Below are 27,461 nucleotides of genomic sequence, written 5' to 3'. Positions count from 1 at the left end.
TTTTCACTGCTACAACGCACGAGCTCTATAACATAGTACAATTTATGTATCAAAAACGCATCTTTGACCTACCAAAATGTCACACTTCGTTTTTACTTCAAAACCCTAATCTATATAGACCAAGTAAATAGGGTAGTGATCCTTCCACCACTTTCTTTTTGACATACACCACCAATTGAGTACTTTTGACACTTTTATCCTTTCCTTTTGTTTACTAAAAGTACTGAATAAATTTCTTAACAATTGTATCATCGACAAAACACAATCATTGATATTCTTTAATAAACCGTTAACAAATTTAACCTAATTCATTACCAAAATCAACAATTGTATCATCATCAAAACATAATCATTGATATTCTTTAATAAACAATAAAACAAATTCAACCTAATTCATTACCAAAATCAAGAACTTTATAAAATTTACTCCGTATTATCAAAACAAACAAAACTCACCCAATATTGTGTAAAAATTAGATGGTGTTCAATTTCCTCTAGAGTTCCATCATCAAGAACTAATATAATTGATCAACATAAACTAGTTTTGAAAAGAGCATCTATAGTTTCTATTAAAATCCTATAATGATGATGTCATTATTAAGTTATTTTCTTTGTTAAGAAAAAATCAAAAAGAAAAAGAAAAAAATCTAACCCATCTTCATGATGTCATTAACATTAATTAAATATTTTATTATTTATTTAAGATTTTTATCATATATACCCTTTTTAAATTTAATAATAACATATTTACCCACTTAAATATGATAATATCATATGAGCCCATTTTAAACATACAAACTCATCATTTTTACTCATTTATTCACTCTTAATGTGATACGTCTTTATGCCCTAATTTTTTTAGCGGCAATTATTCATGTTTGCTTTTTTTTCTTCTCCGAGCTATGTACTATGATATTAACTTCCATAATCGATACATGCTAATCATCTAATTCTCCTCAACGGTATAAATTTAATATAAGGTGAGAATACATAATGTGATCACTATTAGTTATCTTTATATATCTTTAGCTGACTGGAATTTTTTTATTGTTGTTAATTGCTCTTAATTGATAGGCTATGGATACTATAAATCACGTTTCGTCAAAAAATTGATATGCATATCTAACTAATTACAATTGTTTACTTCTTTTGCTCACATCGCCAGTAGCACTTCAGTAATTGTTTTGACCAACAATATGATGAGATAACAATACTGATTTACATACATATACAACGTTATTGTTTTTCTTTTTATTTTTGATTTTTTTTAACAAAGAAAATAGCCTAATAATGACATCATCATTATAGGATTTTAATAGAAACTATAGATTTCAATCAATCAGAAGAGGTTATTCTGGAGAGGGAAAATTTCTGATTGGTGGAAAATGAATTTAGTGAAATTTTCTAAAACTTTGTGCAAAAAGTAACTGGATACTTGTAGTCGGACGGAGGGAGTATTATTATTATTATATTATTATTATTATTATTATTCAAATATAGGTTTTCTTTACAGGATTAATTACGTTACATATGTATGCGAAATATGTCTCAATAAAATGTTGTAATGTAAATTTTATGATAAGAAAAATAATAATTGTGATCAAAATTGAAAGTAAGTGGTGAGAGAATAAATGTAGTTCATTTATTTTGACTAAGTTAAGTATATCAATACGTTTGTAAAAACAATGACAAGTTTCTTAGTCGAAATATGTGGTTCCACGGGTCATTAAACTAAATGACTTTAGCATTTACGTTCACTTAATACATAAAACACATCGTTAAACTGTTTCATTTAAACGAACCCGTGATTTCACGGGTTATTCACTAGTTACAATCATTTGGGTAAATCAGGATATTTAAGGCCCAAATATGCGTACAGGTAACTTGGTAATTGGATTTGGTATTCATCCAATTCAACAGCAATACTCCATATTATTTTCTTTATGATGAAAAACAGTTAGAACTAAGAATTGAACGGTGGAAGGTATATGTAACTGGATTTGATAAATATTCAATTCATCGTCTAATTTATTTTCAATATAGGGGTTGCTCCGTCAATTTTTTGTAGCTTTTTGTATTTCATAAATTATCATATGTGTTGATTTGATGCTTATTCAATTTGTGTTTCAGTACATTTTCTATTTTTACGTTAGTGTGATACGGGAAAGGGTAAAAAGGTCTAATGAATTATTTTAGTGGTGAATGGTAAAAACTTGGTGGTGTAAGTACCCAAGTAAAAAAGGCTTTTCTATCTATCTATCTATATCTATATATATGATATATGATATAACTGTATTTAATGACCAAAATAAACATTAATTCTCCACATGTTTAGTACTTTCAGCCCATTTGTAATTGCATAGAAGAAAACTTCATTTAACAGGTCAATTAAGAAGCTTTTACTTTCATTATTAATCATTAATTATTAATTATTAATTATTAATTATCCACAATCAATTATTTTTACTTGAAACGTTGGTTACATGCTACAGCATTGTAGTAGTTTATTTTTACTGAAACAACGTTTGTTTATGAATTTACGGCAATTGAAAGACGCAATCAGTGTTTCTGGAATTGCTGAGTCAGTCAAGGGTGGGGCCGAAACAATGGACAGTGGGACCCGCCACTGATTTATGGATTGAATGATAAAAAAGAGCACCTCACGTGGACTCTGAACCAAAGCCTTCTGTCCAACCACAATTAAAGAAACCAACTCCCCTCTTATTTATTTTATTTTTCATTTAATTTTACAATTTTAATCGGGAAAAAAAACAAATATTTCAACAACTTAATAATTAATATTGTTAAGTATATAGATTACAATAAGACTGATCCAATCAAGATGGTATATTAAAACATAAACGGGCACCTATCTTTGATTAACTTTAATTTAAATATTTAATTACTTTTGGATTATTATAATAAAAAGGTTACAACAAAAATGATAACAATATCTGGAAAAGAAATTCCTTTTTTGATACATTTCAATCAAGTTCAAAGATACCAGCAAAGATGTCAACAAAGTCTGTTCTACTTTTACAACTTCCCCCATCAACTTTTATGCAAGTTACATAATGATCCCTTTACTTTAAAGTGTCACTATTATGATTATATATATATTAAAAAACGCCCTGATAAAAGACACACCAAAACAATTATAATAGCTTATTAGCCAAGAGTTCGAAGAGCAATTAAATTAATTTACCTCTATATCAAGATAAAAAATTAACAATTGCATATAGAATAAAAAAGAATGTTCTTTTTTATTGGAGAAACATTGAAGATAGTACTTTTTCGAAGCCTCCAAATCATCATAACCTTCGAATCAAGACATACTAACTAAGTTTTTTAAATTAAGGTACGCTTTATGAAACTATTTGATTTAGGATTTGGATCTAATAATGTAGTTGTGGCTATACAAGTGAGAGAACAATGTTTAATGCTAACCTTCTTGTATAGATTAAAAAGGGGTAAGAATTCTCTATTATTGTGTTTTAACACGACTAGTCATATTATAGAGTTTGTGAGGAGAAAATTGGGAGCCATTAATTATTAAAATTTTTTTTTTTTTTTTTTTGTTATATATAATGTGTCATAGTAACTTGATTGATCAAATTACAATAGAGAATCCTAACCCTTCAAAAAGTATCATTAATGTAACATTGTCATGAATTACAACAACTTTCAAATGGTACATAGTTCATCTCATTTTGATTTTCATAGATCGTAATAAGTTACACATTGTGGACCCTATACATGTGTAACGAATGAAAGCATACATAATACATAATCATCTAAATAGTACGATGATAAAATTTCACAAAAAAAGTTTTTGCGAAAACAGAAATGTAGCACAAGTGGATGTCGGCTACAAAAATGTACGCGTCCATTTAGTATCTATATTGCTAACGTCAATCGTTTTCAAGTCTAAGGACTAAAAATGTCGGTTGACCAATACTTTATACACCAAACACATACTTTAATTAACCTTCTATAATTATTTCTTATTTTATTTTATTTTATTTCATTTTTTATTTTTGTTTTGTTTTTATTTTTGCTTTTTAAAGCTTACCCATATAATTCCCACTCATTACCTTTGTTGCTTAAAGCCTGCCTTCATTCCTTATCTTCCCACACATCTCAAATGTGAACAAATTGCATTTCATGAGAAAAGCTATTTCACATGTTCTTGAAGAAAAATAAATCTATTTCCACACTACTACAAAACCCTAAATCCCTTCATATTAGTCTAGGCAATATAATAAGTGAAGAGAGTGACAAAAACATTACATGTGTATTTCTTTTATTGTTCTGGTGCATACATTATTATCATAATTTCATGCAATTATGGATGGTGGGGATAATCACTTCCATCACCACCATCACGACCACAACCACAACCACAGCCACCGGCCGAATTTTCCTTTTCAATTACTCGAAAAAAAAGACGATGAAACTGTCAGTTGCTCCGCCACGACCACCACTACTTACCCTTCCTTATCGATATCTACCGACACTAATCTTGTCAGATCCAACAACCCTAACATGCAAATAACCGCAACAACAACAACAACCACAACATCATCAAGTGATCCATCAAAGAAACAACCAGCTAAAAGAACTTCAACAAAAGACCGGCATACAAAAGTCGACGGCCGTGGCCGTCGCATCCGTATGCCGGCCTTATGTGCCGCTAGGGTTTTCCAACTAACCCGCGAACTCGGACACAAATCCGACGGTGAAACCATCGAATGGCTACTCCAACAAGCTGAACCGGCCGTCATAGCCGCCACAGGAACCGGTACAATCCCGGCCAACTTTACTTCACTTAACATCTCACTTCGGAGCTCCGGTTCAAGCATGTCGATTCCATCTCAACTCCGGTCCACTTACTTCAACCCTAATTTCAGTCTCCCACAAAGAAGGAATCTTTTTCCATCTTCAGAAAATAACAATAATTCATCATCTTCTAATTACTTAAATTTTGGGAGTTTAAACAGTATGTTACAAACTAAACAAGAAATGAGAGACAATTCAGTTGAATTACAAGAAACCGAAGAGAGTATAACAAGAAAAAGACTCGAATTACATCAACAAAACATGGGGAGTTATTTGATGCAATCAAGTACAGGATCAATGAGTAGTAATCATGCATCAATTCCGGCCAATTTTTGGATGCTAGCAAATTCAAATCAACATCAAGTTATGAATGGTGATCCAATATGGACGTTTCCAAATGTAAATAATAGTGGTGCAACGGTGTATAGAGGGACGGTTTCGAGTGGTTTACATTTTATGAATTTTCAGACACCGGTTGCGGTGGTGCCAGGTCAGCAACTAGGGTCAGGAAGTGGTGGTGGTGGTGGTGGATATGGTGAAGGACAATTGAATATGTTTGGTGGGTTGAATTCGTATAGGCCAATATTTGGACCGGGATCATGTGATTCTCCGGCCAGTGGGTCACAGTCGCACCACCGTGGTGACGGTGGTGGCGGTGGTGGTGGTGATGATCGACATGATACGAGTAGTCATAACTCGTAGGTCAATGGAGTATGATTTATGGTGGTGTTAAATTTGATGTGTGAAACATGAAACTAAAACACACGTGAGGTTTGATTTTCTCCATTTTTTTGAGAATTTTATGATTTACTGTTATTACTATTGAAATTGTTATGATTTTTGTTAAAATCTTATTTTTTATTTATATTATATTATTGGTGTGATTAATATAATGGAAATTTTCAAAGGGCGCTTGGGGAGAAGGTGTTGTTTTAATGATGAAAAGTGTTCATTACGCTTTTTTTAGTGTTCTAATTCATTCCTTAATTGTAGGTGATTTAGTGAGTTGATTGTCTTAACTAATATAGTACATGAAAATATTGATTTGAAAATCTATGTTAACTATGTTATAAAATGAATTCATTAAAATAAGACAAAATTGCTTAAATCGTCCATATGTTAAGACATTTTAACTATTTTCATCTCTCCTAATTAAAAAATGCAGTAACAGTCCTTAAAGTGATATTTTAATCTTAAACTCATTTTTTCCGTAACAATTATTAACTATCTCGCTAAATTTTATTAGTGTGCACTTCACGTAGCTTTTATCATTATAGTTTTCTTTTTGATAAGATCAATCCCACAAGGGTAGTCGGAAAATCAACCATTAACCTGTTAGCATTTGGTATGCCTTAAATAACTTTCGAGCATATCGTTTTATCTTTATATCTTTTATTCACAATCGGTTGGTAGTTGATAAGTGGTGGCCGGTAGCCGGTAGCTGATAGCTGTTAACTTTATACGCGTGTATATGCATTTAGCAGAGTAGCTGAAACTGTTAAAAGGGGAAAATGACAAAAGTTATGAGTTTTTTTTCGCAAACTACACATGCGCTTGATAATAATAAAAGCTCAGTAATACCTCAATTTAGATTATTATAAGGAGGACAAATATGCAGCTGTGTATAATCAAGGTGTGGGTTCTAATGTTTTTTTGAATTGAAAATGATATAAGGTATGAGAAATGAAATCTTAAAATTATGTGAAAAGAGGTGAAATCATGTGACCTGCATAAGTTTATGATTTAACGGGATAGTTAACAGTTGTTGGAGCAAATGATGAGTTTGAAATTAAATCCTACTTTAAAGACTGTTACTGCAATTTTGAATTGGGAGGAATGAAAACTGCTAAAATGTCTTAACACGTGGACAACTTATGCAATTTTGTCTTAAAATATCTCACTGAGAGTTAATAAAATACAATACTATCGATTTTATTATTACACGCGCGCAGACGCGCGCGCGCGCACACATATATATATATATATATATATATATATATATATATATATATATATATATATAGTCAAAAGTTCAAACGAGAACCATAAAAGAGGCGATAACTGCTAGAACTTTTAATTTACAAAGATTTTCGCAAATGGGTAAATTGAATCACCCACAAATGTTGATGGATAGGAAGAAATGAACATAAAATAGTTTGGAATAACTTATACTTTACCTATATAATTAAATATATAGTTTTTCGCTTACATGTGCATATTTGTTTTTGAACATGTGAACAAAAATCAAATAATTAACAATTTAACATGTAATTTGTGGTAATGAACATATGTTTGTTGACGATATGAACATTAATTAACATTTGCATGTAATTTGTTGAATTTAAATGCATAAAAACTATAAAATTAAAAAGTTCTCGCGGTTTCGCTCTTTTTGTGAATCTCGTTTGAACCTTTAATAATGTTAATGTTTAAATAAAAGTAATACGCCGTATAATAATAATAATATTAAAATATTGTATTTTATTTTTTTTCATTTTTTATTTAACTATTTATTTTATTTAACGCGGGCGTTAAACTCGACAGAACTTGCCCACTTAATGTAAGATATGTATTTGACCCCTTGTTAAAGATAATGTGTGGATGTATGAGAACGTTAACGTGTGTCCTATAGGGAAACCCATGCTATAATTAAGGGTGGTTGGGGTAACTAAATCTAATCAAGTGGTCAGTTGTTATGGGATCTGCATTTCAAGCTAACTAAACTAGGTGTCATTATCTTTTAATAATTTCACATGATGATTAGTTTATTTTGATTTTGCTTTTTATAAATAATAAAAATAAATTACAATAAAAGAAAAGCTTCGATCTTTGTTGTTCATTGTAAAGGTAAAGGTTAATTTGTATTCAGAATTATTTAATGATGTATAATGACCAATGATGATTCTATTATATACGATTTTTATAGATCCACGTGGTAATTAGGTATTGCACATGCACATTTTTTAGTGAATTTATTAAAGTAATGATATTGATATAAACTATATCTGGCAAACGGGTTGAGATGGGTCGGGATGGGTCAAAGATCAAATGGGTTCGGGTTGAAATGGGTCATGGGTCGAAACGGGTCAGAATTAAAATGGGTCGAACGGGTTGGGTCGAGACCCGGGTCGGGTTGGGTCAAGACCCGGGTCGGTTGGGTCGGGCTAGTAAAAAGTTTCTTGTTTGTATTTTTTGATGTATCTCTTCCGAACACGAGCCCCGAAAACGGGCTCCAAAAATGCCCGCCGAAAACGAGAGCCGAAATGGGATGCCGAAAATGCGCGCCGGAAACGCGCGATGGAACCGCGCGCCGAAAAACGCGCGCCGAAAAGACGCGCCGAAAACGGGCCCCGAAATCGCTCGCCGAAACCGCGCCCCGAAAACGTGTCCCGAAAATGGGCCCCGAAATCGCGCGACGGAAACGCGCGAAGGAAACGCGCGCCGAAATCGCGCCCCGAAATCGCGCGCCGAAACCGCTCGCCGAAACCGCGCGCCGAAACGCGCGCCGAAAAAGCGAGCCGAATCGCGCGCCGAAACCGCTCCCCGAAAACGGGCGACGGAATCGCGCGACGGAATCGCGCGCCGAAAAACGCGCCCCGAAATCGCGCGCCGAAAACGAGGGCCGAAAACGCGCGCCGAAACCGCGCCCCGAAAACGCGCCCCGAAATCGCGCCACGAAAACCGACCGCGAAAACGCGCGCCGAAAAACGCGCGCAGAAACGCCCGCCGAAACGCGCCCCGAAATCGCGCGCCGAAAACGGCCGCCGAAAAACAAATCTTTTGAAGTGAACCCATTTGAACCCATTTGGGTCTTCAAGTAATTTTTGTATTGTGATTGGACCCATTTGGGTATTTAAGATATTTGTTATATTATGTGCTTGGACCCATTTGGGTCTTCAAGTAAACCCAATGGACCCATTTTTAAAACTTTGGGTCCATTTTGCCAGGTCTAATATAAACTAAGTATTGTAGCAGCCGCCGTTCTTGCGGTTATCTTGTTGAATTAGTGATGTCTTTTTCGCATTTTGTTTTGATTTATTCTTTTTAGTGGTGAAATCGGTTTGACCAATGTATTTAATACTTTCTATTAATTTGTTAACGACAATTTTAATGGGTGTCATTAACGTGCATAAAATGATTATACGTAGAAATTATATATTAACTTTTTAGTAGTGGTTACTGATCAATTGTACAATACTTTTATATACGTTAACGACAATTCTAAGGGTTAACGTTAGCATAAATGAAAAAATTTGGAAACATACCAAAAGCATTAAAAATAAGAAACTAAATGGAAGAACGAAACATAAGTTTGGATTAAAAACTATTTAATTTTATTTGGTTGACTTAAAAAGAAAAAATGAATGATAGAAGAGGGATAAGTAAAAAGACATTTATATCGATCACGTTGAGCACATGGAATAATTAAAAGGAAATATAGGAGTTTGGAATTGAACTTGAGATACCTTCGCAACACTTAACCCGTGCTACTTCCATTAAAATAGGGCTCAAGTTGATATATAACCTAAACTTAACGATATTATAAAAAATATTATGCTTAGTTAGTGGTTGGTTAGCAATCATAATCATAATTAGCACTAATAACCATTATGAATAGTACTATTAGTAATAATATAAAAAGTTTGCACTAATACCCTTTATGAAAAATGCTATTCGAAATACTGTAATATAAAAGGATATATACAGAGTAAAAGGATTAGCACTAAGAACAAGGATATCGCATCGTTTCTTCCCTCATCGTCGTCTACATGTCACGAGAAACGCCCAACAAACGTCTGGAATGGAGCGTTTGTGGTCATTTGTAGAGGGTTTGTCAACAAAAATTTGCAAAAGGAAGGTGTTGGTGACATGGTAGCATGCAATTGAGTATTTTCTCTTTCTCACTTTTAATTATTTACACCTTAAATATCAATTAAATTTTACCACATCATCGTCAAACTTCTTACAAAAGTCTCCTATTACAACTCTCTTATTATCCTGTCATGGTCATGTCAACGACAATACCTAAAGAGTACACCGTATTCACTCCACCTCACAATCACCATTATCTATGGCCTAATAGTCTCTATGAATAGTACTACTAGAATTAGAAAAAATGCTACATATATAAAAGGATTATATCATTGGTCACTGGTTATGTATATGTATTATATATATTACTGTATGTATATAGGAGTTGTCTATTCATACCTGTTAACCGCTTAACTAGTTATAAAGGCATATGCATATGCATATGCATATGCATATGCATTGTTTATTGCCTAACGTATTACAAGTTCAAAGATAAATCCTTGACTGTTTTTTTTTTTCTAATTAAATGATTTTTTTAGATTTAGTTCAATATTTTGTTTCTCGGTTGAAGTTTGTTGGTCGATAATTATAGCAGGTAGCATTCAAGTCCTATGTTTAGATTTCTTTAGAAATAAGTCATGCAGGTAAGTGATATTGACCCAAAGAATATGTACCTAATCATTAGTACTATTTTACATGTCCTTGACACATAAGATATATTATATTTTAATCAATATTGTTATGTACTTCCGACGTTCATGGACGTAACCTGCTTGTTAGGCAACCTAGGAAAAGACATATGCATGGCCCTGATCACCGTAAATGGAATTAAAAACCACATAAAATGTGACTTAATACAAATTGATCGTACGTACTTCCAATTATTTTAACGCGCATAAACTTAATAAATTGAGTCTCGAACATTAGATATATGATGCATTAACCCTTATAATCAAAAAGCGAAGCAGAATTACTGTTTACTTTGTTATTTTCACACCGAGCGTACGTGATGACGTTTACACTATACCAATAATTTGATTTATAGATATGAAAGAGTTTAAGATCTACTCCGTATCTGTGAATGTCATGTGGTATATATCAAGTCGTTCTTTTGTAAAAGGCCCACCCACTCGTTAGGTACCATTCAAATTTGCTTATTATACGTACGATAGTAATTAAGGTAATAACGTACTATAATAAAACCTAAAACATCAATATAAAACATACATACATTTGTCACACACCGTTTTTCATCACAATAGGTAATTAATTAATTAATTATATAATCACCTCTGACACTAGAGAGAATACGCCTTTTTGAGGGTGAGTTTTCGTGCCGCAGAAGGACGTTTTACCATAACATACTTACTCACCATCTCATACCCAACCAAATTTAATAAAATAAATTATTTATAAGTTGTTAACACTGGACAAAGCAGGAGAGAGACTCGTGATGAATTATACTTTCTCAAGAAAAACTGCAGGGCGAAGTTGAAGGACAAGCTTGAGGGCGGAGTGAGGGCATGATATGTCAATGAAGCCCTCGGGCACATTTCATGAGGGCAGTACCCCCGAAAGTGGTGTAAGTTAAACTTAAAACATATCGTAGTGTTAGTGTGTGACGACGTAGTTATATCCCGATTAAATGGCCAAATTGCACTTAGAAAAACGTATAGTAGCTTAATTTTGTTATACGCTGTGTTTCATGTTTTTATACAGAAAAAATATTTGAAGGTTTGGTCATAAATAAATACGTAGTAAATATATGTATTACGGAGTAGTAATGAAGAATTAATTAACCCTCCATGTTAAAAGAGCTGCAAAATTATGTCGTTTTACAACATACACATTTTCCAAAGGACAAAAAAACACCAATATTACAAAACTCCCCCTCAAACAATTTTCCATGTGACAACTTCTCAGGGGTTAAAAGTGTAACTTTATTAATTTATTAAAAACACTTACACAAACTCCACCAACGTTTTTAACGGATCACATCTTCTCACTCGCTGCCAGTTAAATTCTTATGACGTCACCGTTCAACTCGAAATAATTTTACGAACACAGCGCAACCACCTATACGCGAAACGGACACTTTTTAAAAACATTAAATATTTCGGGCTATTTTCATACATATATATACACGTATAATAAACAACTCAAACTAATTACATCATATCGATAGTTCCGTCCACACGTTTTTACACGATTCTCCAGGCGTAAAAAACGCGCATATCATTAGCATACTAGGTACTACCCACGTGTATCCAAGTATACCCACAACAAAGCGTTTTTAAATCTGTAAATACAACGCTACGTTAAATATGAGCATCCAACCCGAAAGGCCTCCGCTGCATCGCGCGGGCCAATCCAGATATAGCTAAATAATTAATTAGTTAGATGCATTCTAAAAAATAGAAGTACGAGTAACGCACTAATCGTATATTGTTGTACTTTTTTTTTTTTTTTTTTTTTTTTTTTTTGTAAATTTCTGTGAATATATAAAAAAATAAAATAAAATAGAATTGCTATGCTATGGTTCTATCGTGACCTACCTATGAACAATGTACCATTCCACTTCACCGAACCTACTATTTGGTACCAAAATTACCAAATTTTAACTCTAAATGTTACGAGATTCTTCAATCTCAACTCGGAGATCTAATTACGTCATTAATTAATCTCAATTTTTAACCAAATAGTTGCTAATTAGCATGGCTAGGGTTAGGAATTGGTATAATCAGTCAAAATTTGCTGCTTTGATTTGGTTCGTGTCATTAATCATCTTCTACACTATCTTCCACACCGTTTCTAAACTATCACCTCCTTCAAAAGGTAATTTTATCAATTTTATGCTTAATTTTGCTGTATTTCGTTTAAACAGACTAATTAATGAGCCCTAATTTATTGACAGTTTAAATAGTGGTTTATTGTAATATTACATGTAGGTAAAATTCATAATTGTTAAGTAGATATATTAGCAATACTTTAGATTTTGTAGATTCAGTGATTAGAGTGTTATCAGGTATTCCAATTTCGAATATAGAGAGGTTGAAAATGTATGACAAAATGAGTAAGGATTTAGATGAGCATGGTGCATTATTTCTTAAACAAGGAGAGACATCGCAGTCGTTGTTGCTTTCGGATTTGTTCGATGTTAAAAATGGATCTGTGACTCCCACTTATAAGGTAATAATGTGAATACAAGTTATCGATATGGTATTTACATCTGCTAATGATATCCTTGTTCGTTAGTTGTTAATACTCTTATTTGTTACCACTGCAGGCGGCTAATCCTCCTGTTCGAGCTAATGTATTGCATATGAGTACTGAGTACTCACTTCCTATATCGTAAGGAAACTGCAAATAATTTCCATTTTTTTCATGTTTTTGTGCATTTATGCGTATTGTTTCTTACTTCAGGAAAGCAGTAGAGGAAATATTCTCTCCAACCCTCAGTGAAGGTAAGTCGAATGCCTTATGGAACACATTTTAAGAGTCTTCTACAATCTGCAAATAATTTCCATTTTTTATTTTGTTTGGATTCGTCTCTTTTGTAATACACATGGTTGCAAAACTCGGCTAACTCGGCCGAGTAATCGGCGATTACTCCTCTGGAAGAACAAAACGAGTAATCGGTGTCTAACTCGTCCATTTACTCGGTCAACGCCGGTCAACGCCGGTCAACGGAGTTGGAAAACTCAGTGAAAAGATGAAGGAAAACAGGAGACGATTAATCTGAGTTCAATAAGGTTTTGATCGACGTCCAACTCCCTAATTTCTCCAACAACTTTCTCGTCCAACTTTTTTCAGAATTGAAATTAAGAGTTCTGAATCGATTTGATGTGTTTGTTTGTTTAGATAGAACAAATTGAAGGAACATACCTGTAATGTCTCGATTTCCATCCATGAAGAGAACAAACAATTTAGGGTTTGGTGACTGAGCGGTTGAAGAAGAAGAAGTGGGTAGCGTGACTGCTACTTGGTAGGGTTTCTGAGTCATTTTATTATTTTTTAACTTACATTCAAACCCCCTAAAGTTTAACTGTTATTTATTTTAACACCTCAAGTTTAGTTTTTCTTTCAACTTCATTATTAAATATATACAAATCTAACCCCTCCAATTAAAATAAATATTTGTATGTAACTAAACTTTACATATTTAACATATATATTTATAAATTTTATATATTTAACATATATATATTCATAAAAATGTTTGTTTATAGCTAATATATATATTATATATTATATATCTATAATATATTGAAAATATTTAGTTATATTAGAAAAGTCAACATCCGAGTACTCCTCCGAGTACTCCCCGAGTCGCCGATTACTCCTCAAAAACCTCCGGCCGAGTACTCCCCGAGTCGCGAGTTTTACAACCTTGGTAATACATGATCATTCTTGGGTTAGTAACTTGGTTTCAGAATTCTGAGCTCTACCATTTTAGTATGTTTCATGCTTCACACCACATTGTAGCTGTTCCTGCCTCAAAAGATGAAGTAAGCATCTTTTTGTTAGAGCCATCATTCGTGAGATCAATAATTTTCCGTTAGTACTAAACCTAAATTTTTGCAGATCGAAGCTGAAGCAAATGCGGTAAAATTAGTTACAGACACACTCTGCCCAATGAAAATCGTATTGGATAGAGCCGTTTTGACTTCAACCGGCGTACTTCTGGGTTGCTGGCAGGTACGACCTAGCATTTAGTATGCTTAGGCAGTGTTGTAAACGACGTCCGTTGCGTCTCTTGCGACGTGTTGGTAACTAACCCGTCTCGACCCCGTCCCGTCGTCTAATAAGTCAGTCAACGGTTAAAAGTCGGGTCAAATGCGGTCAAAAGTCAAAAATGCGGGTAAAATCGGTCAAAAGTCGTTAAAATCGATCAAAATTGACGTACTTTCGGTTTACTTTTTTGTATTATATTAACGATAATAGCAATTATAGGTACAAACTGGTCAACGAGGGTCAACGTCCGTCTTGACCGTTTAGACCCCATTTCGACATTTTAAGGTCCCGACCGTCTCAAACCCGTTTCACGTCTTTTTCAACCTTTTACTTAGGTGACTTAATTACTTATTTCATTTTCTTATAAGTTTCTTTCATGTATCTTTATCATACTTAGGTGATCTCGGGAACTGATCCTGTTATTATCCGTTCTAAATTAAGAAATGCTCTTCCGCGTGCACCAAAAAAGCAACTTGTAAGAACCTTATAGTTTCACATTCAAACTTATGAAATTATCATTGATATTTTCTCCAATTGCTATAGAAGAATCGGACCCTTATTCTTATATAGTATAACAGTTCTTATACACGTGGTTTTTATTGTGTCTAGTCACATGTTTTTAATGTGTTACCTTCAATTTTATTGACCACTGTTGATTTTATACTGTAGTATGCTCCTGCCATACTTCATACATCATTTGCAAGGATTCTTGGTCATCCAAAAAATTCGTCTAAGGTCGGTATGCTAGTTCTGATATTGTAATCGTTAAGTGTCTTTGATCCGAGTCTAACCCTTTGACTTATATCGTCACCATTTAGATATCAGACAGTGCTTCAGAACTGAAACATTTTCATGAACTAGTCGCTCATCTGAACAGTCGCATCCGTGGAATTAAGGTATTCTTTTGTCAATTCATATCTCAGTTTGGTCATTTGTGTAATGACAATTCTTCCTTTGATGTATGTACTTAAAGTTTGATTTATTGTTTTTTTGGTTTTCCCACACTTTGAATTTTTGTCTTTTTCTTTTTTTGTTAATAATTTGTGCATGGATTGAGATAAAGATACTCCCCCCTGTTTCAGGCTACAATTTCTGAACTGTTGTACGTGGAAGAGTATGATGTCTTGGCTTTGGCACTAGATGGAAAAATGAAAATACGGCGTTTCAAATTTGGATGTTCGGAAGCCTGAAGGTTTAAGAAACGCAGTCCCCACCATTATGTATTTGCAGTAGCCTTGGTTCTGAAGTATCGTTCTAGCCAGATGTATTAGATCTAATACCACGAGTTAGTTAAAGCCTAATCGTATTAGTATTTAGTATTTTATCTTATACCACGAGTTAATTAGTTCAACTCTGTTTAAAGTTTAAACTTATACCTCGAGTTAGTTAATACTTCATACTACATATCAACATATGAAGATTTTCCACTAGATAACTTGTTGTCATAAGAGTTGTTTAGAGAATGTTAAGAGATAAACTGTCGTCTGAACGCTGTGGCCATATATTGATCGATTTTGAACTTTTGAGAAGGATTTATATTGAGATTGCAGTGCTTAAAAGGATGGTGCAACTACAATAGATGTAAATAGATCGGATATGTATATGTAGAACTTTTTAACTGAAAGTGATTTTCATAAGATGCCTTTCATAAGATGCCCTGTCCCAGTTGTACGCTTCGAATTTAAGCGAACTTCCCCCTCAAATCGAAGAGGTTTCTTTAAAATGTAGAACTACCCTTTCATAAAGGGATCGTCATAAGGGTATTATTCAAATTCAAATTACCATCAAAAGAGGTTACCTAATGCGCTTAAGGGTATTAAAGTTTAAGTGAACTTCACAAGTCACATCACGTCATCACAAAATGGAATACACTTGGTTCACCTTGCAGTCCAGGAGCCCAGCTTGTAGCAAGCCAAAAGTTTGACTTGAGTCAACTTTGCTAAGAGAAGAGAGAGTGAAAAGACAGACGGCAGAAAGCAATCCTTCCAACCGCGACGTCGAATACAAGCCATGATCTAAAAAGTGATTGCCCCCAACCCTTTTACAGTTCCAAAAGCAGAGGGAGCTGCTTCAGTAGAGTTGCGCCCCTTTGTGAACGAGAGGATCGAAAGGCCAGCCAAAGGAAGTACGGCTGAGTTTCAAGACTACGAGACTAAGATTTGGTTCCGCTAAACTCAAGCATAGCTGTCGAAGTGCACTACCGAAGTTCTGTCCCTTACGGCAATTCTGTCTTTGCGGGATTAGCTCTCGAAGTGCACTAGCTAACTTCTGTCCGATGGTTGGATTGAAGGATTGAACTAATGGCAACTAGCGAGTTCTCTCTCTCCTTTCTTTCACCGGCTCGTTTGCTTCTTTCTCTCCTCATTCGTGCATCTAGGAGAACCTTTTACCCTTAAACAACGGGAGAGGATGGACCGCTTGTACATTTAGATTAGGGGTCTGTATTTTAAAATTAATACAGTATCTGAATAGTTTGTTACGATAGTTATGCCGTTGTTATTCCCCCACCCCAGTTTAACCGTTCATAATATTAGTTTGGAACTTTGGATGTCTCGTTTCAAATGTTTACTTTGTATTTTAACCAATAAAAAAAATGAATAAAACATACCTAAAGAAGATATTTATATGTATCGGATCGGATTAATATTCGATAGATCTAATATTCATTGCCATCTTTTTTTTCTTAGCTATACTATATACTACTCAGTGTTATCTGCTGTGTAAAATCTACGTGGCAATTTTAGTGATGCATGCATCTTACTGGCTGTTGCTGCCACGCTCCACTTTTCCCATATAAAAATCATTCTTTTGCTCGCCACACGCCTCCCTTTCTTCACGACGGCGCGTCACGGTATATTTCTCTCAATTATTGTCCAAAAGCGTGTATGTATATATATGCATATCTATACGTATTTGTATGTCTTTTGCGTTGTGTTTTTATAATTTATATCCCCTTACTTGTAGATCGGTGGACTAACAATTTCTGCATATTGTGTTTATGAACCTTAATCTGTTGTTGAGAAGCTACAATTCTTCATCTGATGATGTGTGTTTGTAAGTTTTTAATAGGTTTTGATCAATTTTAGGTTGATTATGTGTTTCGATTAATTTTTTTTTAATGATATTTAGGGTTTATGTTTGTTTTATATGTGAATTGAGTTACGATTTTTCATCTGCTAATTGTGAGTTTGGTTTGTTTTTGAAGAATCGAGCTTTTATAGTTTTCGGATTGAGCTTGTACATCTATGTTAGGTTTTCAGTTTTTACAACCTGAAATATAAGGTCATATGCAATTTTGATTGGAACAGCTACTGAAAAAAGAAAAGAATGAATTTCTTTATTATTATCATGATTATTATAATTATAATAATTATAATTATAATTATAATTATAGTTATGATGATTATTATTGTGTAATTATGATCATGATTATGATTATCCATTGAATTATAATTAGTTATAGATAGATTTATAGAGTTGTAGATGACTAAGGTTCTTTGCCATCTTCATAACATATTAGAAGTTTTCTTCTACTTGATTCGTTTATTCATTATATTCAGGTGTGTGTTTTCTTGTGAATGTTAAAAACGACAACATTAGGTGGTTCTATTTGATTCTGTTAACTGTGTTATATTATGTCAATGCACTCGATATGGGTGCAGGGACGTATTGCATATTCTGGTCTGTTTCTGGTAGTAATGCATTCTTTTCAAGCTATAGAATGCTATGTTTGTGTAATTTTTAACATAAAGTTCCTGAATTTGGTTTTTTGTTGTTTTTTTATGCAGACAAGAATGCTGCTGTGAATAGATAACCAGTACAAACCTGAACATAGGTTTTGTAGATTCGCATTGTAGACATTTAGCAAGATCATCATGGGATCAGAAAAGTCACCAACTTGGTATGTCATTATAAGATTAACTTTCGGTATCTTGCATCTTTACAAGTTGCTTGAATAGATAACATAGGAACAGGGTCTAACCCTGTACATGGTGTGGTATTTAAGTATCCAAACCTGGATCTTTTTAAATTGTCTTAGCTTCTCTTCCTCCTTCTGTGTTGTTTTAGGTGTTGTTTTAGGTGCTGTTTGTTTTTTAAGATTCTTTTGTCTGAAGATCTATGGACCATGTCTCTAAAGAAGATGTGGCCTTAAAGGTCAGAATACTGAAGACTGTTTGTTTGTATGTCTGCAAAATAACTTGATCCTGTTTGCAGCACTTCGAAGCACATTTCTAAGTCTGCGAGATTGCTGACAGAATAAGACATTAATTTATCTTATGTCTTCAGAAAAACAAACAGTTTACAGTAAAAACGTTTGCGCGCGAGCTCGCAGACATAAGTCATAATATGGTCTGCAGACGGAAAAACAAACGACAGATTTACTCAATGGCCCAGGCTATGGTCAATCACAAAATGGTATAATTTCCAGGATTTGTATTTTTGTCAAAATGAACATTTTTAAGAAGAAAGTTATAACATGTAACAGATTTTAGCTTCATCCTCCTTCTGCGTTGTTTTAATAACCCTGAACTTTCCCACTTTCCCAGCGGATTATGATTATTATCGCAATTGTACTAGTCATTCACCCTGCACTATATGTCACTTAAGCTATAGTTATGAAGCTTTATCTGATTTAGAACCCGATATGGTATTTCTTTTTCTAATAAGAGTAAGTGCTCTTGATGCAGCTTGCAGCCTAGCCAGAAGATTAGCAATAAACTTCCTAAACGAATTCATAAGGCTGAAAGGGAGAAACTAAAGCGTGAGCATTTGAATGAACTCTTTCTTGAACTGGCTGATGCACTGGGTAATTTTTTAACTGTGTTTATTATTTGTGTTTGTTTTTCATCTGATATTCAACTGAAGAAAGACCTTAATTAAATTTGCAATCATTATCCCCGTCCCAACACACGTTGAGTGAAAGTTGGTGTCTTAGATAAACATAAACAAACCACTTTTTAATGAATGATTGCCATGGGAAGCATATAAAACTATTGCAACTATGGGATAAATAAGTTTTAACTTCTGTATTGCCATATAATTTATGTATGTTTCGATATCCTGGAAAACATTACGTCAATAAAAAGCAGAAATGTTAATTAAAGAATGGTTATCTAATGTACTACTTGTTGCCTTGCAGAACTGGCAGATCAAAACAGTGGCAAAGCCTCAATATTAGGTGAAACTACTCGAGTTGTAAAGGACATGCTTGATCAGATCAAGTCCGTTAAAAAGGAGAATGCTGCTTTACTATCTGAATCACAATATGTAAGCCTATTAAACGAATAAATGTAAATTCATTCACAGATTCGACCATATATAACTGATTATTAATGCGCCCATATCACAAATAATGTATGAGTCGCATATTTCCCACTTACATCTTAGTGATCGAACTCTTTTTCATGAGCAGGTGACAGTTGAAAAGAATGAACTTAAAGATGAGACTTGTATTTTACAGAACCAAATCGGTGAGCTAAAGAGCATGATAAACGAAACAACTGTCCAAAAAAACCTGGACTTGAATGCACCTGCAGTAGAATCTCAAGAACCACAATTACCTCAGTATTTTCATCACGAAATGATACACTTAACTTCTGGTGATCCGATTCTAATTATCCCGGCATGTCACAATGTTCGAACTCACCCACAACCTGATTCTGGTTCGGTTCTCAGGTCCATACCCAAGTCAAATGTGAGTAAACCAAACCCTCGGTATCCCACTCCATCCGATTCCTGGCCTTTACAACTCCTTGAAAAAACGTCTCAAGAGGAACAATGATGTAAACGCGTGTAACACTTGTAATTTGTATATAGCGTTGTAGTAGTTCATATTAGTACTCTCCTGCACTGTAATATGTTTTGTTCCTGAAGAAACCAACGGTTAACTACTTAAATGTTAATTTTAATACCATATATGTTTTGTTAGTGTTAATGAAGTTAATTATTGGGCTTGGAAGAGAACACTAGGCTAGTTGTTTACAGTTGAAGTCTTCATATTCGTTTAATACTTAAAACCCCTCTAGTTGCTTGTTGTTATCCGTACTTGATAGTTTCGTTTTTTAAATTTAAGTTATGGGCATTTTATTTCATTTTCCCTTTTTTTTTTGGTACAGATGTTAGGATCACTCAGGGGACTTAATCACTCACGCGTTCATCTCCTACACAGTTATACCGTCCCCAACTGCGTGTCCAGAAGGAAATCGGCACCAATCCCATACGCGGCATGGACGGTAAAATCCCCTCTCTTTTACCCCCAACGCGATGTGGGAAATGCGTCATGGGTGGAATCTCATGGCATTGATGAAATTGTGAGTTAATATGTAGCCAATGGGGGTCGAACTCACACACCACTTATTGATCTATGTACACTTTTGTCTCATAAACTTCCAGTGTCCCTAAATTAATCTAGTAAGTTGAACTTATATTATTATTATTATTATTATTATTATTGTAAGTATAATTAAAGGTAAAATAGGTAATTAGGTGTACATGGATCAAAAAGTGGTGTGTGCGGATCACCTCGTAAAATACAACAACAAAACAACAAAACCCAATACCACATGAGTGGTGTAGGGGAGGTGAGATGTAGACAATCATTCCCATATCCGAGAATAAAGACAAGTCTTTTCTCCACCCAGAGTGAAACACTCTCAAGAGTAGAGAAAGTCATCTCTCTCTTTATTCGACGGATAAAGAGATTGCTTTCGAGAGGACCTCCGACCTTTAAGTAGGAAAAAGTTTTAAAAAAATAAAAAATAAAAATACTAAAATAAAAATAATAATAGACGCCATGAAAATGGTATAATCAAATTTCCATGGGTTTGAAATCCTGCCTGAAATTTAATTTAGACTCTAAGAGTCAGTTAAGTCGCCAATAAATCGACTATCGATGTCGACTCAATAGAGCCACTACCTCGTAAAATATGCTATTAAATTGAATTAAAATTTGTGTTGGGATGATGAGTGTGCAGAAGGTATTGGTAGGTTTGTGACAAATAATAATATCCCAATCAACACCTGTCCCTTGCTCCTATCTTCTCTCTCCACCTGATCCCCTCACATTAATCAACTAATATCCTGCTGAAAACCAAGAACTGAACTAGTTCCATAATTCTTGTTGTTAGATCTATATTTAGTACTGTATTTATATAAACTTTGTGGGTAGGAAATAATATACCAATAGTAATAGTTATAAAATGGGGAGATCTGGAGCTGCCGCTGGAGATTTGTTGCTACTCATTGCTCAAAACATTGATGTTCTTGCTGGGTAATTCTGTTATTAATTCGATATGCAAACTAAACATTTATTATTATTCGTAATAAAGTTTCCAGATTTATTAGTCATGCATTATATACCTACCATAAAATCAATAATTCCGTGTTTTCATTTGCAGGCCTCTTGTTAGTTTGGCTTACCCTCTGTAAGTTCACTTCAATTTTTAATGTTCATGCTACTTGAACATTTTCATCACATAATTAACACAGTAGTAACATATCTTGAAAATAATTGAAATCTCCTTCATCACAGATATGGATGATAGAAGTAGAAAATAATCATGCTATTTTGGAATTGATATGGTGTTCATGTTTATATTCATGCTCATATTCAAGTCTCGTGACATAACTCTATGTAGTAGCAGGCTGTGTATGAGTTTGCTGTTCAGATATAAATAGAAACGCGTGTTAACTAATTTTTAGTTGTGAGATAAACGTGTTTCGATATATTGTTTGGTTTCAATATGTTGAACTAGTTTCTCATATAGTCATATGTTGCAGTTTACAGTTCTGCTGATCTATTTATCGTAGTATTGGATACCTTATTTTCTTTATGCAAGTAACTAAAAAAAAACCCTTAAATTTGGTGGCCACTTCAGGTAATGTACAATGTAAGGGTATTTCACTCAGAATGAGACCCCTGTTTTATACGTATTTGACTATAGACTTTCATCTTACCATATGTTTTAAACTAACCGAAAACGTATTGGATATGAAGTTTACATATGGAAGAACATTAGAATAGACATCAAATACCAAAAGTGGTTTCCTTCTCTATTGGTGAATATAGTGAAGGATAAAACAGATTTTATGTTTTCTGAACGCTTTATATCGACGTTTTTTTCGTTTGCGTTTTCTATTAGATACGCCTCCATTAGAGCAATCGAGACTAGAAATACAGCTGATGATCAGCAATGGCTCACATACTGGGTCTTATATTCTATGATCACTCTTTTTGAGCTCACCTGTTACCCACTTATTGAATGGTACATACTATCTCTATATTGTAACTTCACTATATAATGTTTCTGCTTTTAATTTATATGTTATCTTCGTGTTTTATACGCGCATCTAATCAACCATTTACTTGACAGGATCCCCTTCTGGTCATACGCAAAGCTTATTCTAACGTGTTGGTTAGTTATACCACAATTTAGTGGTGCTTCATATGTATATCAGCACTATGTTCGACCTTTCTACGCTGGAAACCAAACTGTTAACATCTACGTCCCAAAAAAGAAAGACATTTTCGTCCCTCCTACACACGATGATGATGATGATATCTTACATTCTGCTGATAAATACGTTCATGAATATGTTCCAGATGCTTTTCAGGAAACCGTTTTACCTGTATGCAACCTCATCTCTCTCTTTCACTAACATATACTCCTATATAAAGTATCTATTTTTGAGATAATTAATTAATTTAATAGTTGTGTGACAATTTTCTTGTGCTTTGCAGTCTTATATCGACGGTGAAGTCAAGTATAGAGGTAACAGTTTCTTCACTGAAGACGACTACGTGTATTGAGGTATCAGAGACCCAATATGTATATAGGATGTAGTTGTACCCTATCGAACTTGTGTTTTGGTCCGGTGTTAATTTTCTTCAAGTTGGTTTGTAAACGAGTGGACTCATCAATCATCATACATATGTTTCAATAATGGTATCATTTATGTTCTGTTTTCATTAACAGATTTGTTCAACTTAATTAATGATTTCTAATTAAGTATTAGTAGACACATTAGTAAAAAAAAAAAAAAAATTGTGTATTTAAACCAAACATTTGAGTACAACACATTGGTCACAAGTTAGGAAGGGAAAAATAGTGTATAACATTTGTGCACGAACCCCGGGACCCAACTTTGTAGCGTGTTCACGAACATGGTCAAAGATGGGCTCGCGATAATGATACAGACCGAGTGAAGTGAAATGAAGGCCGTCTGCATTTTTGTGTTTGACTGTTGTTCAACTTTCGTAACTGGCAGAAGCTATTTCTTGAGCTTCAGCAAGTGCAGACTCATCTGCTGCGTACAGTACCTTCTTAACTGCCACAACCATCTGTTCAACAGATTCGTATTAGTAATATAATCCAGTTTGAATACTTGTGTGAGCATTTGTTTAGAAACTATAGATATGTATGCAGCAGGTTACCGGGATATGTTCCAATTCAGGAGACTGGCAAAGTATCTCGATATCTCGTAATTTTGCAAAATAGTAATCCCTTTCTTTCTCCAAAAGATCAACAGATAACTTCAGCTCAGTGATCTGAATGATTACATCAAATCAAAACCTTCAAATTACTTCTGTAGTAATATTAAAAAGGCATAGTTTTGTGGAAGATTCAGTCAAGGTTACCTCATTGCACAAATCTTGAATTTCATCTGAACAATCAGACTCAACTGCTACTGCACTTGGTTTTTGCATGGTCCCTAAAATAATCAAAATTAAGATCAATAACCCTATACACACCAATAATTACATTACGGGATAACTCGGGTTCGGTCGCGTATATTCAACGCGGGTTCGGTCACGTATATCCAAGGTTGTAAAAGACGCGAGTCGGGCACGCGTCGGTCGGGACCTTGGAGGGAAGAGTCGGTCGAGACGGGGACGCAACAGGGGACACGTCGAGCGTTGACCAACGTTGACTTTTTAAAACGAATTTATTAAATATATATATTTATATTTATATTTATATATAATATTATATAGAAATCAAATGTTAAAATATAAACTATATTTACAATAAACATGAACAATTATTAACAATATTACAAAATAATAATATAATATTTTTTACTTTGACCGACTTTGACCGAATTTGACCGAATTTTTCCGACTTCGACGGAGTTTTTACAGTTGACCGTTTTTTTAGCCCGACGGGTCGGCCATGCCTAAAAAACGATGTGTCAGCCGACTTTTGCAACACTGCGTATATCAGTGTAAAAAATATTCTTTTTTTCCAGGTCAACTGAACAGAGAAAATTTTATCCATTTGTAGTAAAAGGGGAATTAAACAACTCACATACATAATCTACATATTTCAAAATGTTCTCTATGACTTCACTTTTTTATTTCCTATCTTAAAAAACAACTCACACACTGACTACCATGAATTAACCTAATTTGTCCTATCTCAGGAATTAAACCTCAAATTCATGATTAAAAGGGCTACTTCGATACTGCTAGATCAATGGCCATATTGCTGCCTGCAACTTTATTTGACACATAATAAATGTGACATTTGATATTTTGTGTTTGTTTTAGCTCACCAGTTGTCTTAGGAATGTTTTGTCTGTCTCCCGTACCCGAATTCTGAGAGTTGTTTGTTTGCAAAGACTTGTAGTTCTTCTGCGATGTCTTGAATTGACGTTCTTTACATACCTTACTTCTACGATCAAGAGGGTTATAATTCCTTCAAGAAAATAACCAAAAATATTACCAAAAGATCGATAGCTAAAAAAGTAAAACCGCTTCATAATTGAGGATCGTAACATACTCATTCATGATGCCACCATTAACAGAGTCACAATAGCGTTTCAACCATTGTAAAAACTCCAAATTGTCCAACGGTCGACCCTTGACTAGCTTATTTACTTCAATATGCTGTAACAAAATCAAAAGCCTTAAACTTGTTAGTAATCAACATCAACATCAACCCCAAAACTAATACTATTGCTTTCATGGGTGGAAACAGAGTGGGGCAGGGGGCATCCCCCAGTGCCCCGGTGCATATGAAATTTTCAAGCCTAAAATTTTGGATGTTCATATTTTGACTCATAAACTTTAATATTCTGAGCCCAAAATCTCAATATATTTTACCCCCAATTTAAAAGCCCATGATAAAAAAAATTCAACCCGGTGAAAAATTCCTGGTTTCACCACTGATTGCTTTATATGCCAAAGGTAGTTAATGTTTACCTTATCGATCTTGAGTTTGTTAAATACATCTTGCAGCACTTTATAGTTCTGGATCATATCATATTCTGTCCTTGCATCAAAGTTAACCTGTAGTCAAACCACATAGTCAACTCGCACTCGGGGGCTTAACAATTAACATAATTACATAAACCTGTTTAAATTAAAAAAAATAAAAAAATAAAAAAATGTCTTCAAAAATAAAAGTGGTAAAGAATTGTGGACCTTGTGCATAGGAACCATTCCTGGATAAGTCATGTCCATCATTTGACACTGTACAGCACCTGAAGCAGCCTACACAAATAACAAGGATCAAACTTGTTAATTAGATTCATATTAGTATCAATTTTACTTACTTTTAAACATCATAAGTAAATTAAAAAAAAAAAAAAAAAGGTAATTACTTGTTCAATACGAGAAAGACTAAGATGAAGCCTGGCATTGATCCATGAAAGAAGCTCATTTCTTCCAACAAAATATGCACTGTCCATCATTCCTATATTACTCGCCATTTTTAATTGTTATTTTTTTTTATTTTTGTTGTTCAAATTTCAAATAAGAAGAAATAAAACTCAAAACCCAAAAGATGGAGATGGGGGGCAAAAGCTGTGAATGGCGTCAGGGATCACAAACTGGTGAGCCAAAAAGACATCTTAAACATGCCGCTTAACTTAATTTCTTTCTTTCCTTTTTTTATACTAGTAATTTATAAAGTCACTACTAGTTTTAAACTACTTCCTCCGTCCCACTGCAATGTCCACTTACTTTTTGCACACAGTTTTAGGAAATTCCACTAACTTCATTCTCCACCAATCAGAATTTTTCTCTCTCCAGAATAACCTCTTCTCATTGGTTGAAATACAAAGTGGACACTTGTAATGGGACATCCCAAAATAAAAATGTGGACACTTTAAGTGGAACGGAGTTAGTATATTTTACTAAAAAATAATTTATTTTAATGAAGCTAATTAAAAGATACTTACCATTTTAATTAATAGAATAATTAGTAATGATTGATAGCAAATCAAAATATTGAATGTTCAACTTTTAAGACCAAAAGTTATTTATATAAATAAATATTTAGGTCCTAGGTAGAAATGTTAAAATTAAAATGATTATAACGTTATTGCTTAACTTTTTTATACACACCAACACAACAACAACAAAACCCAATACCACATATTAGGTATATGAGAAGTGAGATGTAGACAATTTTTTTCTTGTTCGAGAATAAAGGCAAGTTATTTCTTCACCCAGAGTGTAAACACTCTCAAAAGTAGAGAAAGTCATCCCTTTCTATATTCGACGGATAGAGAAATTGCTTCCAAGTGGACCTCCGGCCAATACGTAGGAAATTTTTTTTCAAAAAAATAAATAAAATTGATACGCCGTGAAAATGGTAAAATCAAATTTTCATGGGTTTTAATCCTGTCTGAAATTTAATTTAGGCTCTAAGAGTCAGTTAAGTAGCCAATAAATCGACGCTTTACTTTATAATAATAATAATAATAATAATAATAATAATAATAATAATAATAATAATAATAATAATAATAATAATAATAATAATAATATAATAACAATAATAATAATAATAATAATTTTATAACGTTATTATATATAACTAGAAAGGCAGGCCCGCGCGATGCGGCGGGTTACGTATTCATATTTAATGCAGCGTTATGTATTTACATAATTAAAAATGCGTTGATGCAGATGTGTTTGGATACACGTGGTTAGTACCTAGTGTACCTAATGACCTGCACGTTTTTAACGCCATGAAAACCGCGTAAAAAGGGGGAGGAAACCATGAGTTGTATATATATTGTTTGAATGATAGCATGAAATGTATAGCGTTTTTTAAAAAATGTATGTT

At 33.8% G+C, this 27,461-nt stretch overlaps 5 protein-coding genes across 6 annotated transcripts; 4 read left to right on the top strand and 1 right to left on the bottom strand.

Moving 5' to 3' along the window:
* Window positions 1–4,128: 4,128 nt before the first annotated feature.
* LOC139857426 (transcription factor TCP15-like) lies at window positions 4,129–5,760 on the top strand. Its single transcript, XM_071846178.1, has one exon. It carries the CDS (start codon window positions 4,348–4,350, stop codon window positions 5,539–5,541), a length of 1,194 nt encoding a protein of 397 aa, XP_071702279.1. The 5' UTR covers window positions 4,129–4,347; the 3' UTR covers window positions 5,542–5,760.
* A 6,445-nt stretch (window positions 5,761–12,205) lies between these two features.
* Window positions 12,206–15,693, top strand: LOC139857994 (uncharacterized). Its single transcript, XM_071846845.1, has 10 exons — window positions 12,206–12,486; window positions 12,677–12,840; window positions 12,938–13,002; window positions 13,075–13,115; window positions 14,071–14,159; window positions 14,236–14,349; window positions 14,783–14,860; window positions 15,055–15,120; window positions 15,204–15,281; window positions 15,468–15,693. Exons 1-10 carry the CDS (start codon window positions 12,366–12,368, stop codon window positions 15,573–15,575), a joined length of 924 nt encoding a protein of 307 aa, XP_071702946.1. The 5' UTR covers window positions 12,206–12,365; the 3' UTR covers window positions 15,576–15,693.
* A 1,608-nt stretch (window positions 15,694–17,301) lies between these two features.
* LOC139858145 (transcription factor bHLH47-like) lies at window positions 17,302–20,320 on the top strand. The gene is made up of 5 exons (XM_071846997.1): window positions 17,302–17,439; window positions 18,174–18,286; window positions 19,074–19,192; window positions 19,526–19,653; window positions 19,799–20,320. The coding sequence occupies exons 2-5, from the start codon at window positions 18,261–18,263 to the stop codon at window positions 20,165–20,167; spliced, it is 642 nt and encodes a 213-aa protein (XP_071703098.1). The 5' UTR covers window positions 17,302–17,439; window positions 18,174–18,260; the 3' UTR covers window positions 20,168–20,320.
* Window positions 20,321–21,365: 1,045 nt separating this feature from the next.
* On the top strand, window positions 21,366–23,357 carry LOC139858396 (HVA22-like protein a). 2 transcript variants are annotated; one of them, XM_071847249.1, is made up of 5 exons: window positions 21,366–21,655; window positions 21,783–21,809; window positions 22,527–22,649; window positions 22,758–23,013; window positions 23,126–23,357. In XM_071847249.1, the coding sequence occupies exons 1-5, from the start codon at window positions 21,585–21,587 to the stop codon at window positions 23,192–23,194; spliced, it is 546 nt and encodes a 181-aa protein (XP_071703350.1). In that variant the 5' UTR covers window positions 21,366–21,584; the 3' UTR covers window positions 23,195–23,357. The 2 variants fall into 2 exon arrangements, with proteins under 2 accessions (XP_071703350.1, XP_071703351.1); XM_071847250.1 differs by having other exon boundaries at window positions 21,557–21,655; window positions 21,917–22,649.
* Window positions 23,358–23,423: 66 nt separating this feature from the next.
* On the bottom strand, window positions 23,424–26,097 carry LOC139858395 (microtubule-associated protein RP/EB family member 1A-like). Its single transcript, XM_071847248.1, has 8 exons — window positions 25,990–26,097; window positions 25,811–25,879; window positions 25,589–25,675; window positions 25,167–25,273; window positions 24,940–25,082; window positions 24,023–24,096; window positions 23,819–23,932; window positions 23,424–23,725 (listed from the first exon to the last, which is right to left on the bottom strand). The coding sequence occupies exons 1-8, from the start codon at window positions 26,095–26,097 to the stop codon at window positions 23,633–23,635; spliced, it is 795 nt and encodes a 264-aa protein (XP_071703349.1). The 3' UTR covers window positions 23,424–23,632.
* Window positions 26,098–27,461: the final 1,364 nt, after the last annotated feature.

Source organism: Rutidosis leptorrhynchoides, chromosome 7, assembly GCF_046630445.1.
Source record: "Rutidosis leptorrhynchoides isolate AG116_Rl617_1_P2 chromosome 7, CSIRO_AGI_Rlap_v1, whole genome shotgun sequence".
Classification (NCBI taxonomy): Eukaryota; Viridiplantae; Streptophyta; class Magnoliopsida; order Asterales; family Asteraceae; genus Rutidosis; species Rutidosis leptorrhynchoides.
Note: the sequence above shows the minus strand (reverse complement) of the source record. Positions and strands in the feature narration are given on the sequence as shown.